The following is a 22868-nucleotide window of genomic DNA, read 5'->3' on the forward strand; positions in this document are numbered from 1 at the left end:
CGTAGGTATGTTAGATGAAATGGAAACCTGTAAAGTAGGTGGTTTTCATAGGAACTGAAAGTAGAAAGTCTTTGTGTTAACAAATGTAGGAGGGAAGTCTGCAATCCTGATTTGACTGTGGTGTTCTCGTCCAACTACTCAGTCACTGTCACCAGAGCAGAAGGGGAAGTATTAAGAAAGTATTGAAAGGAAAAAACAACAACAAAGAAGAAAAGAGGAGTAGCAAGTATCAAAGACTGTATTAAATTACTTTGGTTTATCACCTTTTTTCTTTTTTTGCGATGGCTCACTGCACATTAATGAATGTTTTGCTTTGGCATTCCCTTTCTGTCCATCTGTCGTTCGCAGGTGAGTTCAGAAACATTATCCACTGTGTAATGCTTTAGAGAAAAGAAAAACATACACAAGATTTTGCTTTTGTTTGGTTTCATTGCTACCTCCTATTAAATTACCATTTACTACTTCAACTTGACTGGTTCAGTAGTAATGTTTACATGCCCACTTACGAGCCTGTATATAACATCTATTTCCTAGAATAGAGTAGCGTGTTGGGTTTTTTTTTCAATAAGAAAAATAAACATGTTAAATATTTTAAACCAGGCTCAAAGGGAACCCAGCCTCATCTGGGTGATAACTGATTTTGTATGATTATAAATAACTTCTATAAGTGTGTCCTATATGGTCAAAAAGTGCAGCTGAGAACAACGGATTTAATTATTTGATACTGAACAGATACCAAGTGAACTATAGCCGATATGAGTTCAGGTAAACTGTATTGTAAATGTGGTATGGTGGTGCAGTGATTAGCCCTGTTGCCTCACAGCAAGAAGTTTCTGGGTTCTCAGTTGCACGGGTTCTGGGAGCCTTCCTGTGTGGAGTTTGCTTGTTCTCCCTGTGTCTGTGGATTTCCTCCTGTAACCCACCTAAGGTTCACAGTGCTCATATGTATTGGACCAGTGTCTAAGTTTGTGTGGCATGTAAATAACAATCCAACTTGATACTGACAACTGGTGTTCATTAAGGTCACAACGACATTATTAAATCATATCAAACTATGCTAATGTTGGCTAATATTGCACCTAGTCTTGCTTGTGAAGTGCCTGCAAACTTTAGCAGCCTGCTTACCCTTAATTTGAAGTGCTTCAGTTAAGACCTGCAGAGCCCTGACCAAGTTCGTGTAACATGACGCATGTAAACAACAACCCGATGGTGACGTGGACATTCTTCGTGGCCCAGACACCTTTTAACCAAATAAAACATTTTCATGTAATAAGCATAACAGCCTCCGCCTTCTTGATCAGAAATATTTGGTTACTCCGCCTCTTTTTTGAAAATGCCACATACTAAGTACACACATGCTGAACCAATTGATTTTCAAGGGGGTTCATTTGAAAGCGGTGGCTAAAACCTTTTCTCTGTAGAACCCCCCCGCCGTCAACTTAAACCTAGAAGTTCAAATCAGAAGTCTGCATTGGCTGATACAACCAATAAGAACTGTTTTAGTGAAAATACTTTGGCACATTACTTAGCAAATAGAAAAGAACATTGTAAAGGAAATAATCTTACAAAACACAATTTTTAAACAGGGTTTCAACAAGTTTTAGTTGCAGATCCTAAAATGATACTTTGTTTGTCCATGAAAGAAAAGGGGAAATAGTCACACATGAAATTTACTGGACAATATACAGGGTGGGCCAAAAGTTAGGTATACACTGTGTTGTGTAAAGGGGCGCCGCCAGAAATTTTGGGCCCCATGAAAGATTAGAATTTTGGGCCCCCCAACTTTGCCCACCCTCGTCACAGTTGCACTATTGTCATTATTTGACTTTTGATAGCCCATGGACCTTGAGTTTGTGACTTTGTTATTACATTTTATGTATTAACCTACCAGGGACTAGATGAAAACTGGTCAGTGACTAATTCTGGTGCATTTACAATCACAAATGAAAATTCAAGATTTTGCCACATGCCTTCTTGTGCTAGGACAATTGGTAGTGGTACGTATTTCTTCATATGTTGTAACCTCTATCCCTCTTTTATGTGTGCTGCGCTTTCTCCAGCTCCTCAATTTGAAACCAATGGTTTAGAACATGTGAACATTCCACACACGTAACCATGTCAAACACTTGACTGGTGTCCGTTATTAGCAACACTTTAATCTAGCAAACTGTATATGGCGCTCGCTCATTAAAAACTTCAATCCTAAAGCATTTATGGGTTGTATTGCTGCTTACCTCCTTCTCCAAAGGGGGGTTCAGTGGTTTGGTAGGGCGGAGGTCCCCCTGAGGCTGAATCTGTGCATATTTAGGGCACCCCATTAGTTATGAAACTGGTTATTAGCACTATATTAGCACTAGTATAACGTAATATTTCATCTTGTTTATCACACAAGTCAGTTCAGTTATTAAAATGGAAAAAATGTCACTGTACAAATTGTAAAAGTGTTCTCTTGATAGGCTAATCCAACCATGTTCATACTGTTCATTTACCATTCGCTAATATTTTGAACACACGTGAGTGATTAGCTACCTTTCTTTGGGAAAAACTGAGTGACCAGTTGCCTGCCTCTCCGGTCCCTCTCAGCTTTCAGCTGCCTTTCTTTACGTTTTTGACAGCCACTCTTCATATTTAGCGATCATAGACTGTACGCACTCCACTGCTGGCTGGCTGGCTGCTGCACCGCGACACAGCAGCAAGTAGCATTGCACTGATCAGCACACAGATTTAACGCATCGCGCTTCTACCAGAACTGGACCGTACCATTTCGCAAAAGGGGGAGGCTTAAATGACAATATGTTGAAGAACTCAAGAAATAGACAACCTTGTTCAATTAGCTCATTTTACCAGATGGAATATTGCATTGTTGTTATTTCAAAAGTCTTATTAAAATCATTAAAAGCATATTATCAGCCCCTTAAAGGGCCCCATGGCAGTGCTGGGCCCCTAGAATTGTTCTAACCTTTCCCCCCCGGCGGCGCCCATGGTTGTGTACTCATGTGTAAAGTGTATGCCTACTTTTGGCCCACCCTGTATAACTATAGAGCCCAATTCTATACTGAGTTACACCTCCCATTTCAAAGACCTGCAGATTAGGTCAAAGTTGTTGAACTTGTATGCTGCTCTGGATAAGACCATCTGCCTGTCATGTAATATTGCATGCTAGATGAAATAGAAACCAGCAAAGCAGGTGCTTCAAATACAGAGTTGAAAGTAGAGAATAAAAAGCTCAGCAAGGGGACAAAAGGCAGGAGATAATGTCTGTCTAAGGCAAATGAATGCAAAAGAAAGGCTTGCTATTCATTTGCGAGGCAAATAAGGTAGGCAGACAATAATGCCTTTTAAATGTAATGTCTGCACACCTACAGACACTCCGTACATTACAGCAAATGGTGATGCTTCTGAATCCTGATTGGACTGAACTGTTTCAAATTTTCCACCTCCAACTAGCATTTAAGAATATAATGAAAAAGAAAATGGTAAAAAAAAAGGGTTTTCTTAAAGGTAAAAAGGGGGGGATCAAACATGTAAATTACTGTAAGTGTCGAAGCCAGATGAAAATAATTGAAAACGGTAATGTTTTTAAATCACTTATAAAAAAAAAAGGGGGGGGGTGTATTGAGAGCAAATGTTGACTGCTGGTTGGCAGTATATTTGGGGACCAGCTGGGACTGCAGTGCTTTCAAAGCACCCATAGTGTGTGTGTGTGTGTGTGTGTGTGTGTGTGTGTGTGTGTGTGTGTGTGTGTGTGTGTGTGTGTTTTTATTATTAGTCATCATCTTCTGGATAGGGTGTCTATGGTAGCCCACAATACCGTACCGTATGGTAAAAGGTTTTGAAATTTGGCAAACTGATTGGGGAGTCAGGGGAATCCCCTGATTCTTTTCACCAAGTTTCATGTAGAGTGCTCGAGTGCCACCAACAGGTGAAAGTTGAAGATGCATTTATGCATGTAACTTTTTGAAACGTATTCCAATTTTCAAAATTGAGGTACCATTTTGGATTTCTTGAGTCAAGCCAAGTTCAAATAAACTCATTATATTGGACTTTCCACCATTTTGGATTTCAAACTTGGTACATGAACTCAGGACCACATTTTCAGGCAGCACAAAAAAATTGTATCATTTGACTGCTGGGAACACTGCTATAAGCAAAAGTGTGTTTGGGCTAATAACTGATGTTTGCCTTAAATTAAATCTTGTCTGATACTGGGGGAGTTCTCAAGGCTGAGACATGTCAACTTTTCACGTCACCATAATTGATCTGACTGCTACACTGTGGTTTTTATTGAAGGGTATACAGTGGTGCTTGAAAGTTTGTGAACCCTTTAGAATTTTCTATATTTCTGCATAAATATGACCTAAAATATCATCAGATTTTCACACAAGTCCTAAAAGTAGATAAAGAGAACCCAGTTAAACAAATGAGACAAAAATATTATACTTAGTCGTTTATTTATTGAGGAAAATGATCCAATATTACATATCTGTGAGTGGCAAAAGTATGTGAACCTCTTGGATTAGCAGTTAATTTGAAGGTGAAATTAGAGTCAGGTGTTTTCAATCAATGGGATGACGATCAGGTGTGAGTGGGCACCCTGTTTTATTTCAACAACAGGGATCTATCAAAGTCTGATCTTCACAACACATGTTTGTGGAAGTGTATCATGGCACGAACAAAGGAGATTTCTGAGGACCTCAGAAAAAGCGTTGTTGATGCTCATCAGGCTGGAAAAGGTTACAAAACCATCTCTAAAGAGTTTGGACTCCACCAATCCACAGTCAAAAAGACTGTGTACAAATGGAGGAAATTCAAGATCATTGTTACCCTCCCCAGGAGTGGTAGACCAACAAAGATCACTCCAAGAGCAAGGCGTGTAATAGTCAGCAAGGTCACAAAGGACCCCAGGGTAACTTCTAAGCAACTGAAGGCCTCTCTCACATTGGTTAATGTTAATGTTCATGAGTCCACCATCAGGAGAACACTGAACAACAATGGTGTGCATGACAGGGCTGCAAGAAGAAAGCCACTGCTCTCCAAAAAGAACATTGCTGCTCGTCTGCAGTTTGCTAAAAGATCATGTGGACAAGCCAGAAGGCTATTGGAAAAATGTTTTGTGGACGGATGAGACCAAAATAGAAATTTTTGGTTTAAATGAGAAGCGTTATATTTGGAGAAAAGAAAACACTGCATTCCAGCATAAGAACCTTATCCCATCTGTGAAACATGGTTGTAGTAGTATCATGGTTTGGGCCTGTTTTGCTGCATCTGGGCCAGGACAGCTTGCCATCATTGATGGAACAATGAATTCTGAATTATACCAGCAAATTCTAAAGGAAAATGTCAGGACATCTGCCCATGAACTGAATCTCAAGAGAAGGTGGGTCATGCAGCAAGACAATGACCCTAAGCACACAAGTCGTTCTACCAAAGAATGATTAAAGAAGAATAAAGTTAATGTTTTGGAATGGCCAAGTCAAAGTCCTGACCTTAATCCAATTGAAATGTTGTGGAAGGACCTGAAGCAAGCAGTTCATGTGAGGAAACCCACCAACATCCCAGAGCTGAAGCTGTTCTGTACAGAGGAATGGGCTAAAATTCCTTCAAGCCGGTGTGGAGGACTGATCAACAGTTACCAGAAACGTTTAGTTGCAGTTATTGCTGCACAAGGGGGTCACACCAGATACTGAAAGCAAAGGTTCACATATTTTTGCCACTCACAGATATGTAATATTGGATCATTTTCCTCAATAAATAAATGACCAAGTATAATATTTGGTCTCTCATTTGTTTAACTTGGTTCTCTTTATCTACTTTTAGGATTTGTGTGAAAATCTGATGATGTTTTAGGTCATATTTATGCAGAAATATAGAAAATTCTAAAGGGTTCACAAACTTTCAAGCACCACTGTAAATATTTTTCACAGATCACAAATTTTTTCCAATCCTCACCAAATTTGGCACAGATGGTCTGCAGACAAAGCCTCGAAAGTTCTTTTTTAAAAATATATTAAAAACTATTAATCTATTACAGTCTAACAAATTCAGTAGCAAAACCACCAAACAGGAAGTGAGCTTGGCTGATCTTTGGTCAACTGACATGAAATTTGCCATGAATGCAAACAGCCATGTCCTTGAAAAATAACATGAAGGTTTCCATAGTATCTATACCCTGCTTGGGTGGCTTGGCCCCCTCATTGCTGCATGCAGCTATGTTCTCAGTTGGTACCTTACATTAGCTACATATTTGTGTTACTTTGATTAAAATGATGGTTAATGTCAGCTAGCTAGTGAATGGTACTGTAGTTCAGTCAGGCATGACTCAAAGCTCTAAAATCCTGACAATAATAAAATCAATATACCTGCAGAAATTATACAACAATTTAACATTATATAGCGGTAATGTACCACTTTAAGTTGCACTTCAGGTAATATGTGATTATACATCACCTAATATGGGCAGGGTGAGGGGTGGACCCACGGTCCGACTGGTCGTCTCTGCAGCACATGCTCTGACTGAAAGGTCGCTACTGAATAGACTCTGGCTTCTGTTTTCTCAAACTAGCAACTCCCATTTAAAAATTGAGATTTCCCTCCAAAAAAAACCTTCAAAAACCCACAGTAGGAATAAATGGTGCAGTGTTGTCCACTCATACAGTGCCAGTCAATAGTTTGGGCACCTCTATTCATTCATAGGCGTGTCTATATTTTGTATTTTCTACATTGTAGAACAAAATTATGAAATAACATCTGGAACATGTATGGAATTATGTAGCAAACAATGTTTTATTTTTAAGTTTGATTATTTTAGAGGGTGGCGTGGTGTCCGTACTGTTGCCTTACAGCCGATGGGGGGCCTTTTCTGTTTGGAGTTTGCATGTTCTCCCTGTGTCTGTGTGGGTTTTCTCCGGGTACTCTGGTTTCCCCCACAGTCCAAATGCAGTTAGGTTAACTGGCTACTCTAAATTACCCGTGTGGGTGTGTCAGAATGGTTCAGAGGCAAAAACCTGTATAATAATCCAGTACAAAGTAACAGGGAAACCTCTACTGCAAATTTCCCTCGAAACTTTGACAGAAGTCAGACTGCAGTGACGTGCTAAATAGTGAATGAATTATATTTTTAGGTTCTTCAAAGTTTCCACCATTTAGCTTGATGCTTTGCATACTATTGGCATTATCTTAACCAGCTTCATGAGGTCGTCACCTGGAATGCTATTCACTTAACAGGTATGCCTTGTCAAAAGTTAATAGCCCTATTCCACACCACAACTGTAGTAATCCATATTATGTCAAGAACCACTCGACTAAGTAAAGAGAAATGACATCCATCATTACTGTAAGACATGAAGTGACTTTTAATTCATAAAAATAAAGAAAAACCATAGAATTAGGTGTGTCCAAACTTTTGACTGGACTGGTCCTGTATATCCAGTCTCTGGATTAAAATCTTGAGGGATTTTTTTGTTTGCTGTTACAGTCACACACAAGCTCCAGTACTTCTACACTGCAGTCAAAGGAGGAATAAATTTCACAGAGTACACTGATGTTGGTCTGGTTGATGGAGAGCCATTTGTGTACTATGACAGCAACATAAGGAAATACATCCCAAAAACAGAGTGGATAAAGAAGATCACTGATTCTGATGCAGACTACTGGAACAGCGAGACACAGAATCAGCAAGCTGCAGAGGAGGTCTACAAAAAAGATATAGCTACACTAAAGCAGCGCTTTAATCAGACTGAAGGTGAGACTGAAACACACTCAGCTTTTATCTCCTTTACAGCACGTTAATGTGGATTTACAGTAACCTCTCGATTTATATATTCTGTACAAATACAAAAAAAATCATCCCTACAAATGTTCAACACAGACATGTATAGAAAGTGGTCCTGTACATGAGTTCACCCTATTATCTTCCTTTTCAGCCACAAACTGGTGAAGTGTCCTTTCTCACTTCGTTTGAACTGGAACCTGGAAACTCCTGCTCCCTTGTGGAGCTCATTACAATTACACCTTTGTTTATCCACAGCTGTAAATTCAATAACGCATAATTCACCCTGTTCTAGATTATGGGTGTGAAATATAGACATTTTCAACTCTTGATCAGTGCCAAATGTGGTCATCTGTAACCTATAGAAGAGGAAGTATTTCTGTTTCTCACCCTCACTGGTTGGTGGCTGTAGTGAGTGGAATTTGACTCAAATAGGAGAGAATTGGATGAAAATAAAAATAATAAAATGAATTTATGGGGGGGGGGGGGGGGGAATATCACTATAACATGATAAACTAGGCTAACCATTCAATAACCTCTTCTAAGATTATCAAAACAAACAACCTTTCATACAGTAGTAATGTCACCACTGAGTTTCACATCACTGCAGGATTCTTCCTGATCAAACATCTGAACATCGGCTCATTAACCTGCCTTCATTAGCTGAATCAGGGAAACACTGAAACCTTAGGAATGCAAAGTCACTCTGATGCTCATATCACTGACATGCTAACGCGCACACACACACACGCACACACAATCAGGAGGAGTACTCTGCAGGTTGCAGGGTGGTGATTTAGTGAAGTTTTGTTTCCTTAATTTAGTTGAAATAATAAAGTAAGAAAGTGTAGAGGGAGGGAGAGAGATCAGCTGAACTCAACTCGTGTGTGTGTGTGTGTGTGTGTGTGTGTGTGTAGGAGTTCACACACTACAGAGGCTGTACGGCTGTGAGATTGATGATGACGGGACTGTTAGAGGATATGATCAATTAGGTTATGATGGAGAAGATTTCATCAGTCTGGATCTGGAATCTGTCACCTGGACTGCAGCTAAACCTCAGGCTGTTATCACCAAAAACAAACTGGATGCTACAGGAACTGCTCATGCTGACAAACACTATCTGGAGAACAGGTGTATCGAGTGGTTACTGAAGTATGTGTCTTACAGCAGAGAGATTCTGGAGAGGAAAGGTAAAGTGTGTGATCTGCTCTGTTACTGTATCTGCAACTGTTGCTCACACACACTAACAAACTGAGAGGAGACGTGTGTTACTGTCCTTCAGTGTATACACACACACAGCACTCCTTCACTACAACACACACAGTACTAAATTGAACCATGTTTTATATCTGTGTAGCCAAAAATATTGATGACATGAAAATAATTTTGAATCTCACATCAAAAATCATGTTTCAGCATGTGACAGCACTAACCTTCTCACTTATAAATTAATAAAATTCACATTGTTAATATTTATGTCTCTGTGTGTCTCTGCAGTTCGTCCTGAGGTATCCGTCTTCCAGAAACACTCGTCTCCAGAGGTGGTGTGTCACGCTACAGGTTTCTACCCTAAAAGTGTGAATATCACCTGGCAGAAGGATGGAGAGGATGTGTATGTGGGTGTGGAGCTCAGTGAGACGTTACCCAACCACGATGGAAGTTTCCAGAAGAGAAGCGTTCTGAAAGTCCCAGCTGAGGCGCTGCAGAAACACACCTACACCTGTGTGGTTCAGCACAGCAGCCTGGAGGAGGAGATAGTGAGGCCTGTGAGCCAGAGCCAGATCCTGAGAGGTCGGAGAAACATTTCGCTATAAAACAGATTTATAGTGTGAACGCTGATTTATCAGTGCAGCAAATAATAGATTCTGTGGTGATTTAACAGGTGGAAGAGTGAATGTAGTGTTTGGTATCGTATTTGGTGCAGCTGTGGTTCTTGTTGCTGTTGTTGGAATTCTCATCTGGAAGAAGAAATCTGGTGAGAGAAGGCAGAAGTGATGTTTTCAGAGAATTTCTTAGATTTAGAAAAGTTTAGATTTCAGTCTATACACTAATCTGATTGTCTCGAGAATTTTAGTTTCATTCTTATGTAGAACAAAAGCAGTGCACATTTTTATAATAACTGTCCATCATCTGTCTTTCAGGCTTCAAACCCATCACACAAAACGTGCACAGTAAGTGAGCTTTTGATCAATCAACAGCATTCAAATCTAATTAACTGTTTATTTTTTAATGTTGAGTCCAAGTTTGAATTTTGAATCATTTGCAGGTTCAGAAGAAGAGAGTCTAAAAAGAACAAGAAGTCTTCTGGAAAGAGAATGTAAGATATTTTTACAGTGTCATTAGAAAATATGGCTCTATAGTTTTAATCCAGCAGAAAATCCTGTGCTCACCTTAAATATGTTTTTTTTTTTTTTCCCAGGAGGCCAGGAAACATAATTGGCATGATGCTTACTTTTTAGAGATTGTGCTTACAGGCCAAATGAAGGGCCCTCGCACCTCCATCACCAGATTAACAGAACACCCCAAATTTAAAGAGCTTCACTGTTTAGGAAGCTTGTGAAATGCCTCCTGACATCAGTTAATTAACACCACTAACATGTTCTAACCTCATAAACCAAACTGGTGACCCTTATCTGGAATGGGGTTATTATGTGCTGTGTCCTTGTTAAATTCATGTTCGAGTGCGTCTTTGGACAATATAAATGTCCATGGCATGCTTCCCCTTCATGGATAAAAATTAACTCCTAGAATTTCTGTTTTTACTTTTAGTGTAAAGCACACAAGACCCTATACAGCACATCTCATTGTAATTTCTATTGAGTACAAATCGACTGATATCCACAACTGGCTCATGGTGCCAGAAAGAAAAGTTGTATTTTCATACCAAGACACATAATGCCAAATTAACATGACAACCAAGAATGACAATAGCTCAGCAATTTAACTCACTTTAAAAAAAAAAAAAACTGAAAAGGAGTACATGAATGCATTCTAATGCTCACAAAAGCCAAGAATGAGTGAGTGAGAGAAAGAGTGTGTGTGTGTGTGTGTGTGTGTGTATACATTCAAATGCCATTTGCACAGATTCTCAGTAGCAGTGTTCACTACTCAAGTAAGACAGTGGAAACAGACCAGAACTGTAAACAGACTGTATAAAAGGTCAGTATTGTCAGTTTGTAAAGGGATGTGATTTTTCTGCAAATTCGCGGAATTCCGCTTTTTTCACCTCAAAATTTGAAAAAAATTTTTTTTACGATTTTCCACTCAAAAATCCGCATTCGTATCCTATTCGTTCCGACTTTCAGTAATTCCGTCATTGAGATGAAACGAGGTACGTGATTGGCCCATCGCTCTGTAACAACCAATGAACGCGCTTGTTAGATAGCTGTACGTAAGCTCGCTTCAAACAAAGAGTTGAAAGATGGCAGCCTCCGTGATCGAGCGTAAAGATACAAATCGAGTTAAAGAAATCGACAGAATAGTGAAAAACAAGTTCCACTGGGAATGGTTGGAGAAAGAGGTTGCTACAGACGTTTGACATAAGACTGTGAGACATTTGTTCAGCGATTTTCGTTCTTTGGGGGGAGGGCAGAGGTCTCTGGCTGTCAAGTTTGGGGATGCTGGGACCTCCCCTGCCCGAGCTACGAGCGTGCAAAGTCGGGCTGGAGCCCGGGATAGAAATGAAACCTAAGCGGAGCGCCGCGGCTTGCCTCGGGGAAAATTACATCCCGAGGCGCGGGGCTAGCGCGCCCTGCCCGCACTGGTTCTTTGGGGAGAGGGCAGAGGACTCTGGCTGTCAAGTTTGGGCAGGCTGGGACCTCCCCTGCCCGAGCTACGATCGTGCAAAGTCGGGCTGGAGCCCGGGATAGAAACGAAACCAAAGTGAGTAAACACAGTAGTTTTGAGTATCCTTAAGTGAGTGAACACTGTGGAGTTATGATTATCCTTTGGTGAGTGAACACTATAGAGTTATGTATATGAAGTTGACATTGCTAGAGTAGAAACTGCAGAAAAAAAGTGACTGATATGCTGGAACTGGACATGGATGCTAGCATCTTTTTTTCTTTGAGAGTTCCTGAAGACTTATGGATGAATTCTTATGTTGCATCATGTTTGTTTGAAAAGGCACATTTAGGTAGGGCTGCACAATTAATCAAATTTAATCGAAAATCGCGATTTTGGCTGCCACGATTAAATTAAATGAAAATCGCGATTTATTTCCATTTAAAATGCTAGCTCTGCTGCATATCTGATAAAGCACTTTTTGACCAGTACTCCGCCAAACCATTAGGGGGCGAACCGACGTATGTAAGTCGACGTATGTAAGCAAGTCACTTGGCTTGCTTGCTTATTTAGGCGGAGTAATGAAACCTTACATGCGTCGGTTCGCCCCCTAATGGCGTGAGAGTAGGTAACAGATTGAGGTGAGAGAGAAAAGCTAACTATGTCGGAACAACAGACTATTTAGCACTGGAGGCAATGTTGTGACCTGCCTTCGCTCATGTTTAAAGCCAGAGCATGTTGATAGGCTGGTCTTTCTAGCTAAAAACTTGTAGGCCTCAGCATAATGCTATGTAATCGTTGCAATTGAGTTTTCAGTTCCTTCATCCTTTAGTAATTTCTTGGATAAATTTCATTTATTTGTCATTTGGAAATCAGAACTTCTCTTTTAAATTTCATTCTGCACTGAAAGCTGTTCATATTGTTTGTTTGAATATAGTGAGAGAAAATTTAAGTGATTTCCCTAACATCAAGAATAATCGTGATTAATAATCGTGGTTACAATTTTAATCAAGATAATCGTGATTATCATTTTTTCCATAATCGTGCAGCCCTACATTTAGGTATGTTCAACTTCTACAGTAATTGAAAGTATAAATTTGGTTTTCCTTATACAATTTTCTATTTATTCTAATGCAGATGATTTAATTTAGAATGACATTTTTAGGTTTCATGTTTTGGCTTTTTGTCAGTTAAGAATCATTGAATTTACTACAGGGGCTCAGAGTTGCATGTTGACCATTAAACTGGCTTGAATTTGTTAATCATGACAAGTTTTTTCTTGTGTATTTGCTTGCCATTTTAGTACAATTTTTAAGTCAGAAAACCCCAGACCCCTGGCTAAAATTTTCAGATAATTTCACCAGCCCCAAATTACATCCCTGGTTTGTAGTATGGTCTTTTAAAGGGCTGATGACATGAACATGACTCTATGCAATTTCTTAAATAAACTATACAACATGGCAAACATGTTAGATTTCTGTTATAATTACGTGAAAAGAAGCTGTTGTTACGCGAATATCCAACTTTTAATTGCACAGTGCAAGAAAACTGGGTCCGTGGCTCGCGGCCATGTTGTGACGTCAGCGGGAGAACACGCTGCGGTTCACTGGCTGTTCTACTCTGGTTCTACTCAATGGAAATGGCGCATGAAAACGCCGGTGACCTCTCTAGTGCTAGCTCTTCCTCTTCTGGGAGTCTAGAATTGTGTTGATCTCTTCCGAATAGAATCTATGATAGCCTACCCTCTTTACCCTTTGCCTCTCGTTGCTAGCAGTATCCGGCAACAGATACTGCTGACGTTTTCCAGCCCAAAATATGTTCAAAACCCACCAAAATGCACTTGAAACCGCTCAACTGGGCGGGAAACTTCCCAATCTGGCAACACTGTGTAGGCATTGCTGATGGTAGTAACACACGTTTGTGCTGAACTGAACACCCAAGAGATTCTTTTAAGCTGGGAAGGGTGTCAAAACAATCCAAATCGAAGTATTCAGAGCACAGGACGGATGTTGGTGAGGGCTCCCACTTGTCACTTGCTTCACCCACTTCGCATGCAGCTCGGGGTCTCTGGGAAACTTGAATAAACTTACCCCATCCTTGTAGGTTTTGGAGCAAAAGCCGGCAACACAACGCGAAGGCATAATAACTATATATATATAATAATGTATAATAATAATACTAATAATGACAAACTGAACACCTGTCGCATCAACAACAAACTGGTAATTTAGGAGGAAGGTTCTTTCGCTGACGTCATATAGCTCCTCCTCCTCTTTCGTCTCCTGGGTGCTGCAGCCCTGTCAAATTTGCCCAAATAGCCGCGTTTTTTATCATAACTTGTAAAATAGGCGCCTTCGTGAATTAATATATGGATCATCGGGAATTACTTTTTATGTTATAAAACATCGCCAAAGATGTCAAAAACGTGTCATCAGCACTTTAATTCAAATGATCTATACTAACAAGATGGCTTATATTTTTACATACTCTATTACAACTTTTTGTATATTTTGAGACTTTACAATTGGCACCACTACTTTTAGATTTATTTGTTGTTCAGTAAATGTCTAATACCTGTTTTATCCACTAGAGGGCAGAAAAGGGGTCATATAATGTTCAGGCCATTATGAAGTTTCCTCTCTGAGGTATATGTGTAGTTACAGTATCTATAGTTTATTTCTCCTTTCCTAAACAAAGGGTGAGGTCTGTTGGGGTGTTGGATCAGGTGTAGCATCTGTTTGTTCATTCTGTTGGAGACATGTATCATTTTGGACTTTTTTTTTTCATATAAATCATGCAGTAATGCATGATAACAAAACAATTTCCCGCCCTCTAGTGGCGGCTATTCAGTATGCGGTGCGACCCCCTCCAAATATCTGGAGAAGAAAGTATACTTAAACATTTAACCACTGGCGGCTCGTTAATAGGGGCGATTTGGGCGACGCACTCCCAAACAGGGAGGGAGGTTTTTTTTTTTATCTACTCCTACTACCAACAGTAATGTCATTGTCCAATCAGGCTAAGGTCGTGCCTGGTGTAGCCACGCCCTTTTGGGGCGATTTCTGTCAGGTTCAGATTTGCCCCAAAATCTCCCATTGACACTAATGGTACGTAGGTTTTTTTTCGAAAATCATGCTCCCAATGCATTTTCTATTGGGTTTTATGTGCTCGCACAAGCAGCGTGCTTACGTCATACGCCTGTTGCGCCGCGCAAGTGTTGCCAGATTGGTTAGTGCATTTTGGCGGGTTTTGAACATAATTTTGGGCTGGAAAACGCAACTTGCGCGGGAAATGTGTGAACATTCTATGAAGATGGCGGCGAGTGTTGAGTGCAACAATATGATAGCGTCTCTGAAAGAAGTTCCCTTTAGTCGTCGTACCAATGAGGAGAAAACGGCAGTCAAACAGCTAGGACCTCCTAGACCGAATTTAAACATCAAGCAAGTGTCTCCGAAGGGGGAGAAGACCTACTCAAGAGGTTTTAACAAGAACTGGTGCCACCGGAAAACTTGGATAGCTGGCTGTGATGTAGTCAATGCTCGTTTTTGCTCCCCTTGCGTTCTCTTCCACCCTGGAAGTAGCACAGCAGACAGTAGTGATATTTGAATTTACTAGGCAAAAGTTGTTTTTGTGTGTGTGTGTGTGTTACCAATGGCAGTTTAACATTGCCATGTTTTTGTTTTACCAATGGCAGTTTAACATTGCCATGCTTGGAATATTTCAGTAGCCTCAAGTTCTCTCTGACTTGGTGTAAATTAAGCATATTTTCAGTTTTTATATATTGTACAGTATGTGCTCATTGGAGCCAGCAGCACCTTACCTTTTTTCCAACTTGTTAAGCCAAGTTGCACTGACTACAAAACCTTGTGTAACCTTGTGTGTGTATATAGCTAAATAACTAAAGCCTTTTGTGTTCATTGACATGCTTGTAATACTTTAAATTTCCTTTTAAGGCATGGCTTTTTAGAGGAATTCTTGGGAAAAAAAACTGCAGAATTTTTTTAGAATTATTTGTTGTTAAAATGGTGCAATTCCATATAAAAAAAAAAACATAATTAAGCTGCACATGTTTGTTGGTTATGCTTTTCATCTTTTTCAAAACTTAAATAAACACTTGTTTTGGATTTATATCCTGCCACTTTAATTGCATTCTTTTGAATTGAAGAAATTAGAATATGTTTATAATTAAGAATTTGTGTCTACTTATTATAGAATACTGGAATAATATGAGAAAATAAATGAGTAATGTAATATTAATTGATTGTGATGCCAAATGTTTTGCTTTGAAGGCTTCACAATGAATCTTCCTTAGTTTTAGCCTGGCAAGCCAGACTAAATGTGAATATTTGCCACTCGTAGGCAAAAATATTTTTGGCTGCTAGGCGGGTGGGTCTAGTTTACTAGGCTACCTTAGGCCCACTTTACACGGGGACGGTATAAAACAAAAACGCAAAAGTCCGTTTTCGTTCTCACTTTTTTCCGAGTCTACACGACCGTTTTCAAGGAGGAAATCTGCGTCTATACGGTGACGCATAAATGTCTCCGCTATGTCTGCACGCATGCGCAACATCTTCCATCTTGTCTGATCTGCACATCTGCGCCGCTGTTCTGTCAAGTTATCCGACCAAGCCTACTACACATGCGCGAAATCCAGGAGAGTAGGAAAATTTAACAGTAGTTTTGTCCCCCTGATCAGCTGGGCTGATAGAAAATCGGTGAGAATTTCACGCATTTGCCGATTTTTATGTTTTGTGCGTATTGGTCGAGTCTTTGGCCGAGTCAAATAATTTGTAATGACTTGTTTTAAATAATAAAACGGTCTGTATGAGAACTTGCTAGGATAACTTTACAGAACACCGGTCCGGCTGAGGTACTGTAGTGCTCGAGGGAGGAGCAGGAGCAAACCGAAACTCTTTTAATCTGCCTTTATTAAGTAACACTCACTCTTGTTTCGGTGAAGAAGAGAAAAGGCAGTGTCCATCTCAGCAAAATAAACCCGTTCGGCTGCTAGTTTTGTTTTCAGTCTCGGGTTTATGGTTTCACGAGCGGCTTGAATAGGCGTCGCGCGCGTGCGTGTGTGTGTAACTTGGCGACACCAAACTGAGGAGCTCCAGCTGGGCGGGTGAGCATTAAAACACATCTACTGCATTAAAACACAGAGCAGCTTGAAGGTCCGTTGGATCGATGTAATCAGACATGCTCTTACTTTTTTACTTACTTTCTTACTTCCCGGGCTGGCATGTGCAGTAATATGACATATGTATGACGTAAACGCGTACCCGACGTGAGCAGATCTGAGCAGAGTTTTGCGTATTGGGTAGTTTAGACGGACATGCAACGGGGGCCGTTTTTAACTTATCCACTTTGGAAGGCGTTTTCAATTTTATCCGTTTTTAAGCCTTGGAAACGCCGTCCCCGTGTAAACGAAAGGCACTTCTGATAAAATATTTAGTCGTTTTTACCCGACAGCGTCCTCGTGTAAACGGGCCCTTAGTTTGCCACCTTTAACTTGTTTAGTGTTGACACCTAGTGGAGAGAAGAGATATTGTCTGTATTGATATCTGAATTTACCAGGCAAAAACAAGTTCGGCCAATTGATTTGCTACCTAGGTCAATTTACTTCAGTCCTGTGGACATTTACGGTCCGTGTAGACATAACGGGGGAAAATTGCCCCCCCTGAAAAAAAATTCAAGAGCCGCCACTGCATTTAACATATGTGAAATACCTATGAAATGAAATAAAAATTGTTTATTCAGGTTTTTACTGAAATAAAAAATGTTTTTTCAATGTGCCTGGTCGTCTCTCAGCACCTGTCAGCATTCATTAAAATTGGTCCTAAATTATATTCGCTTACTTTGTGTGAATACATATACTTCCTGGTTAGGGGCACCAGCTAAATGTGTGTTGGACTGTGTTCCAATAGTCCTTTCCTAACTACTTTTCCTTGACCTCCATGGAAAATGTCATTAAGTCAAGGAAAGGTGTGAAGGGGAATGCATATGGACTTAGTCACAGTGCTGAGAGGATGGCATGTTGCTGCAGTGGTTAGCACTGTCACCTCACAGCAAGAAGGTTCTGGATTTGAGCCCAGTGGCCGACAGGAGCCTTTCTGTGTGGAGTTTGCATGTTCTCCCTATGTCTGCGTGGGTTTTCTCCAGGTGCTCCGGTTTCTAAAGACATGCAGTTAGGCTAATTGGCTACCCTAAATTGCCCATAAGTGTGAATGGTTGTTTCTCAAGCCCAGAAGTGGGAGGTTTACAGCAGAAAGTGCATCCGGTGTAAAACTATGCTCCAATTAATGTGGATCAGTAGGGTCCACATGAACCCTGACCTGGCAGCAGTGCTGGACGAAGAAGTTGCAGTGCTAAGAGAATCTGACTGCACGTACAATTGGCTACATGATGTCTGATGTTGTTGGCTTGGACTTTTAAATGTTGTTGCTACAAGGAGTTGTGGGATGCCAGTATCTCCTTTCCTTTGTAGAGAATGGTGCAGTGTACACTATTCTAAAGGAGATAAGAAAGGAAGCACTGAAGCCCCTTTCCTTAGCATTTAGAGAATTCAAACAGCTATCATGGCTGCCACTTAGATACTTCCAAGTCATTTCACTCAGTTAAGAACCTTCCTCAGCAACAAAACAAAACTACGATGCGACCTGAGACCATGTAAAGATAGTGTTGAGGATTGTCCTATCACATTAGAGCAAATAATAATAATTTTATTACCAACTGGCTGCCAATAACAGTGAGAGTGTCTGGGGTGCACATTGCTGTGTCTGGGAATTTTGAAGCCATCAGATTAGAGAGCGGCCTCAGATCACCTGATTGCAAAATGTTTAAAGGAGATACGCAAGGAAAATGCAATTGCCAATTGACCAAATGAGTCGGCACCTTTATTTTTAAATAAATTTCTGAGTGGATAGTACAACCCCGATTCCAAAAAATTTGGGACAAAGTACAAATTGTAAATAAAAATGGAATGCAATAATTTACAAATCTCAAAAACTGATATTGTATTCACAATAGAACATAGACAACATATCAAATGTCGAAAGTGAGACATTTTGAAATTTCATGCCAAATATTGGCTCATTTGAAATTTCATGACAGCAACACATCTCAAAAAAGTTGGGACAGGGGCAATAAGAGGCTGGAAAAGTTAAAGGTACAAAAAAGGAACAGCTGGAGGACCAAATTGCAACTCATTAGGTCAATTGGCAATAGGTCATTAACATGACTGGGTATAAAAAGAGCATCTTGGAGTGGCAGCGGCTCTCAGAAGTAAAGATGGGAAGAGGATCACCAATCCCCCTAATTCTGCGCCGACAAATAGTGGAGCAATATCAGAAAGGAGTTCGACAGTGTAAAATTGCAAAGAGTTTGAACTTATCATCTACAGTGCATAATATCATCAAAAGTTTCAGAGAATCTGGAAGAATCTCTGTGCGTAAGGGTCAAGGCCGGAAAACCATACTGGGTGCCCGTGATCTTCGGGCCCTTAGACAGCACTGCATCACATACAGGCATGCTTCTGTATTGGAAATCACAAAATGGGCTCAGGAATATTTCCAGAGAACATTATCTGTGAACACAATTCACCGTGCCATCCGCCGTTGCCAGCTAAAACTCCATAGTTCAAAGAAGAAGGCGTATCTAAACATGATCCAGAAGCGCAGACGTCTTCTCTGGGCCAAGCCTCATTTAAAATGGACTGTGGCAAAGTGGAAAATTGTTCTGTGGTCAGACGAATCAAAATGTGAAGTTCTTTATGGAAATCAGGGACGCCGTGTCATTCGGACTAAAGAGGAGAAGGACGACCCAAGTTGTTATCAGCGCTCAGTTCAGAAGCCTGCATCTCTGATGGTATGGGGTTGCATTAGTGCGTGTGGCATGGGCAGCTTACACATCTGGAAAGACACCATCAATGCTGAAAGGTATATCCAGGTTCTAGAGCAACAGATGCTCCCATCCAGACAACGTCTCTTTCAGGGAAGACCTTGCATTTTCCAACATGATAATGCCAAACCACATACTTCATCAATTACAGCATCTTGGCTGCATAAAAGAAGGGTCCGGGTACTGAACTGGCCAGCCTGCAGTCCAGATCTTTCACCCATAGAAAACATTTGGCGCATCATAAAATGGAAGATACGACAAAAAAGACCTAAGACAGTTGAGCAACTAGAATCCTACATTAGACAAGAATGGGTTAACATTCCTATCCCTAAACTTGAGCAACTTGTCTCCTCAGTCCCCAGACGTTTACAGACTGTTGTAAAGAGAAAAGGGGATGTCTCACAGTGGTAAACATGGCCTTGTCCCAACTTTTTTGAGATGTGGTGTTGTCATGAAATTTAAAATCACCTAATTTTTCTCTTTAAATGATACATTTTCTCAGTTTAAACATTTGATATGTCATCTATGTTCTATTCTGAATAAAATATGGAATTTTGAAACTTCCACATCATTGCATTCCGTTTTTATTTACAATTTGTACTTTGTCCCAACTTTTTTGGAATCGGGGTTGTATCTCCATCCTTGACTCTTGTATGCTGCATAAATGGGAATAAAAAAAATTTTTTTTTGAGAGTTAAAATTGACTGCAAAGTTGGCATTGGAGCTGCCCCGCTGAGCCAGCCAGCCCTGAGTGTGTGACGTCACAGCGGTAACCGGTCTTAAGGCTGAGGCCTTCATTGATTGTGGGTTGACTCATTAAAACAGGATAGGTGTTACTACTTATGCAACATACATGTACATGCATGCATTTTCACTGATAAAACATAAAAGGCAAATTAAATAATCAGATGAACTGAGACAATCACATTCTGAAGCAAATTAAATAATCTTATACCGGTAACTTAAACACACAATACAAGTTACATGTATTAATCTAAATGCAGGTAAACAATATGGTGTTTTTGTTGTTTTTTGATCCAAATGAGAGTCAGAGCTTACCCGTCTGTGTTCTCGCTTCTTGAAGGCCGATTGTTTTTGAAACAATCTGACTTTCAGTTGTTTGTTCAGTTCTCCGTTCATTCACTTCTTCCATGTAAGGGCGAGATGGCAGTGATATCTCATCTCATCTCATTATCTCTAGCCGCTTTATCCTGTTCTACAGGGTCGCAGGCAAGCTGGAGCCTATCCCAGCTGACTACGGGCAAAAGGCGGGGTACACCCTGGACAAGTCGCCAGGTCATCACAGGGCTGACACATAGACACAGACAACCATTCACACTCACATTCACACCTACGGTCAATTTAGAGTCACCAGTTAACCTAACCTGCATGTCTTTGGACTGTGGGTGAAACCGGAGCACCCGGAGGAAACCCACAGGGAGAACATGCAAACTCTGCACAAAAAGGCCCTTGCCGGCCATGGGGCTTGAACCTGGACCTTAGGCGACAGCACTAACCACTACACCACCGTGCCACCTCGGCAGCAACATCCAGTTTAGAAGTCAGACGACTGCTCCATTCATTCACTTTTCTTCATACTGTGTATTCCGCCATTACTGCTGGGCTCAGGCAATTACTAAAACCCAGGACGGAACGGGATGTCACCGGTTTTAGCAACAACTGCAGGGAGGTCACTGCCCGAGCGATATGTCCCGTCCCATTCTGGGTTTTAGCAACAACCCTTGGCTCACTCCGGGAGGACTGGTGCAACTGAACTCACTTTCCTTTAAAAAAATAAAATAAAATAAATATTTTCCTTTTCTTGTAGTTTTCTTTAATTGTTGGTACTGCACCCTCTTTCAATACGGGCTTATAGCCAACGCTCCTCAACAGATCAGAGGTCTCATACGAGTCTTCAGTAAAATGTGCAGAGCAAAGGAGAGACCACTTCATAGCCGCCCAATGTCCCCGTGAACTTCTCGCAAAATGCGTCCAAATCTTTGCAGTTTGAACATTCTTGGGCCATGAATGCAATGTAAATCCAGCTTCTGTCATGTTGCTGCACCGGCCAAAAACACATATGTGTGGCATGGTGATAAATTAGCTCAAAATGGAGGATTGGAGTAGCAGTCAGCTCTGTGTTTTCATATAGCGGAAATGGTGATGAGACCGATAGACTTCCTGTTGTGATGTTACGGACGTCAAGGTCATTCACTCAGACCACTACCTATATAAATCACTTTAATCATAAAAATTACTATATTAGAGTTATTGTTAATGCTTAAAACTATTCCTGTGCCATTCTTGAAGTCTCAAGGCATTTACAAACGAAAGTGAGGCCATGGTTCTGCGTATATACTTTAAGGACTCAAGCCTTTTGCGATCAGGTGATTCAAGGCTGCTCTCTAATTATTTCCATGGAACTGTGGAAATAAAAGAAAATTGTTAATAGTATTTGTAGCACTCTCATGGGTCTTGTGAAAATGAAGAACCAGGAGACAGGCTTGCAACAATTTCTGCTGAGTTCATTATCATTATTTTTATTTATGTATTTATTAATTAATAATAATAATGAGCTTTCCAGCAATCTTTAATACTCTATACACACATGCGCGCGCGCGCACACACACACACACACACACACACACTGTACTGGGTTGCTCCTTGGTTATCTCTCTCTAGTTATGAGCACCTCTCTGGTTCTCAGCTTCTCTCTAAAAGAACACAAGAAACACATAAGTAAATTGCTGGTGATCCGACACAGGTGAAACTCATCACATGCTACCTACTGGTTCTACCTGCCTCCGCTCCGTCCACAGCTGACACTCAACCATGCCCCCACTGCCACATACCCTCACCACTCGACTCAGCCCAGGGAGCCGTCTGGCCTGCAGCTGACTCCCACACTCGGCAGGAGAGGTAATCCGCCACTACCATCTGTGCCACCAGCCTGTGGACCACCTTGAACTTAAATGAATAAAGCGGCACAGACCAACAAGTGATCCTCGCATTGGTATTTTTCATGCAGTGGAACCATTAGAGCAGGATTTGATCAGAACATAAAGTGAAAGGGTGTCCCAGCAGGTAGAATCAGAGAGTGGGGACTGCCTACTTGATGGCCAAACACTCCTCTCTCATGCTGTACTGATTCTCCCACACTGAGAGCTTGCAGCTGATGTGCAGCATGGTGCGGTCCTCCCCCTCCACTATCTGGGACAAAACAGCCCCCAGCCCTCTGTCTGATATGTCAGTCTGCAGAACAAAAGGGAGAGAAAACTCAGGTCTATGTTACAGTTGGCCCACACACAAAACAGCTGTAACCTGTAAATACACTGGACTACATCAAGTGCCCCCTTTTAAGTGAGGTCAGTCAGCGGGCTGGTGAGGTCCAAAAAATTAGGTACAACCCTTCTATAATAGC

General features: G+C 40.8%; 1 protein-coding gene across 1 annotated transcript; it reads left to right on the top strand.

Annotated features, from left to right (window-relative positions):
• Nucleotides 1-74: 74 nt before the first annotated feature.
• Nucleotides 75-17339, top strand: LOC132900448 (patr class I histocompatibility antigen, A-108 alpha chain-like). The gene is made up of 8 exons (XM_060942540.1): nt 75-348; nt 7475-7741; nt 8686-8958; nt 9266-9559; nt 9651-9743; nt 9910-9939; nt 10035-10085; nt 10188-17339. Coding segments are annotated over exons 1-8 (1077 nt in total). The 5' UTR covers nt 75-281; the 3' UTR covers nt 10190-17339.
• The last annotated feature ends 5529 nt before the right edge of the window (nt 17340-22868 follow it).

This window comes from Neoarius graeffei, chromosome 16, assembly GCF_027579695.1.
Source record: "Neoarius graeffei isolate fNeoGra1 chromosome 16, fNeoGra1.pri, whole genome shotgun sequence".
NCBI classification, from domain to species: domain Eukaryota; kingdom Metazoa; phylum Chordata; class Actinopteri; order Siluriformes; family Ariidae; genus Neoarius; species Neoarius graeffei.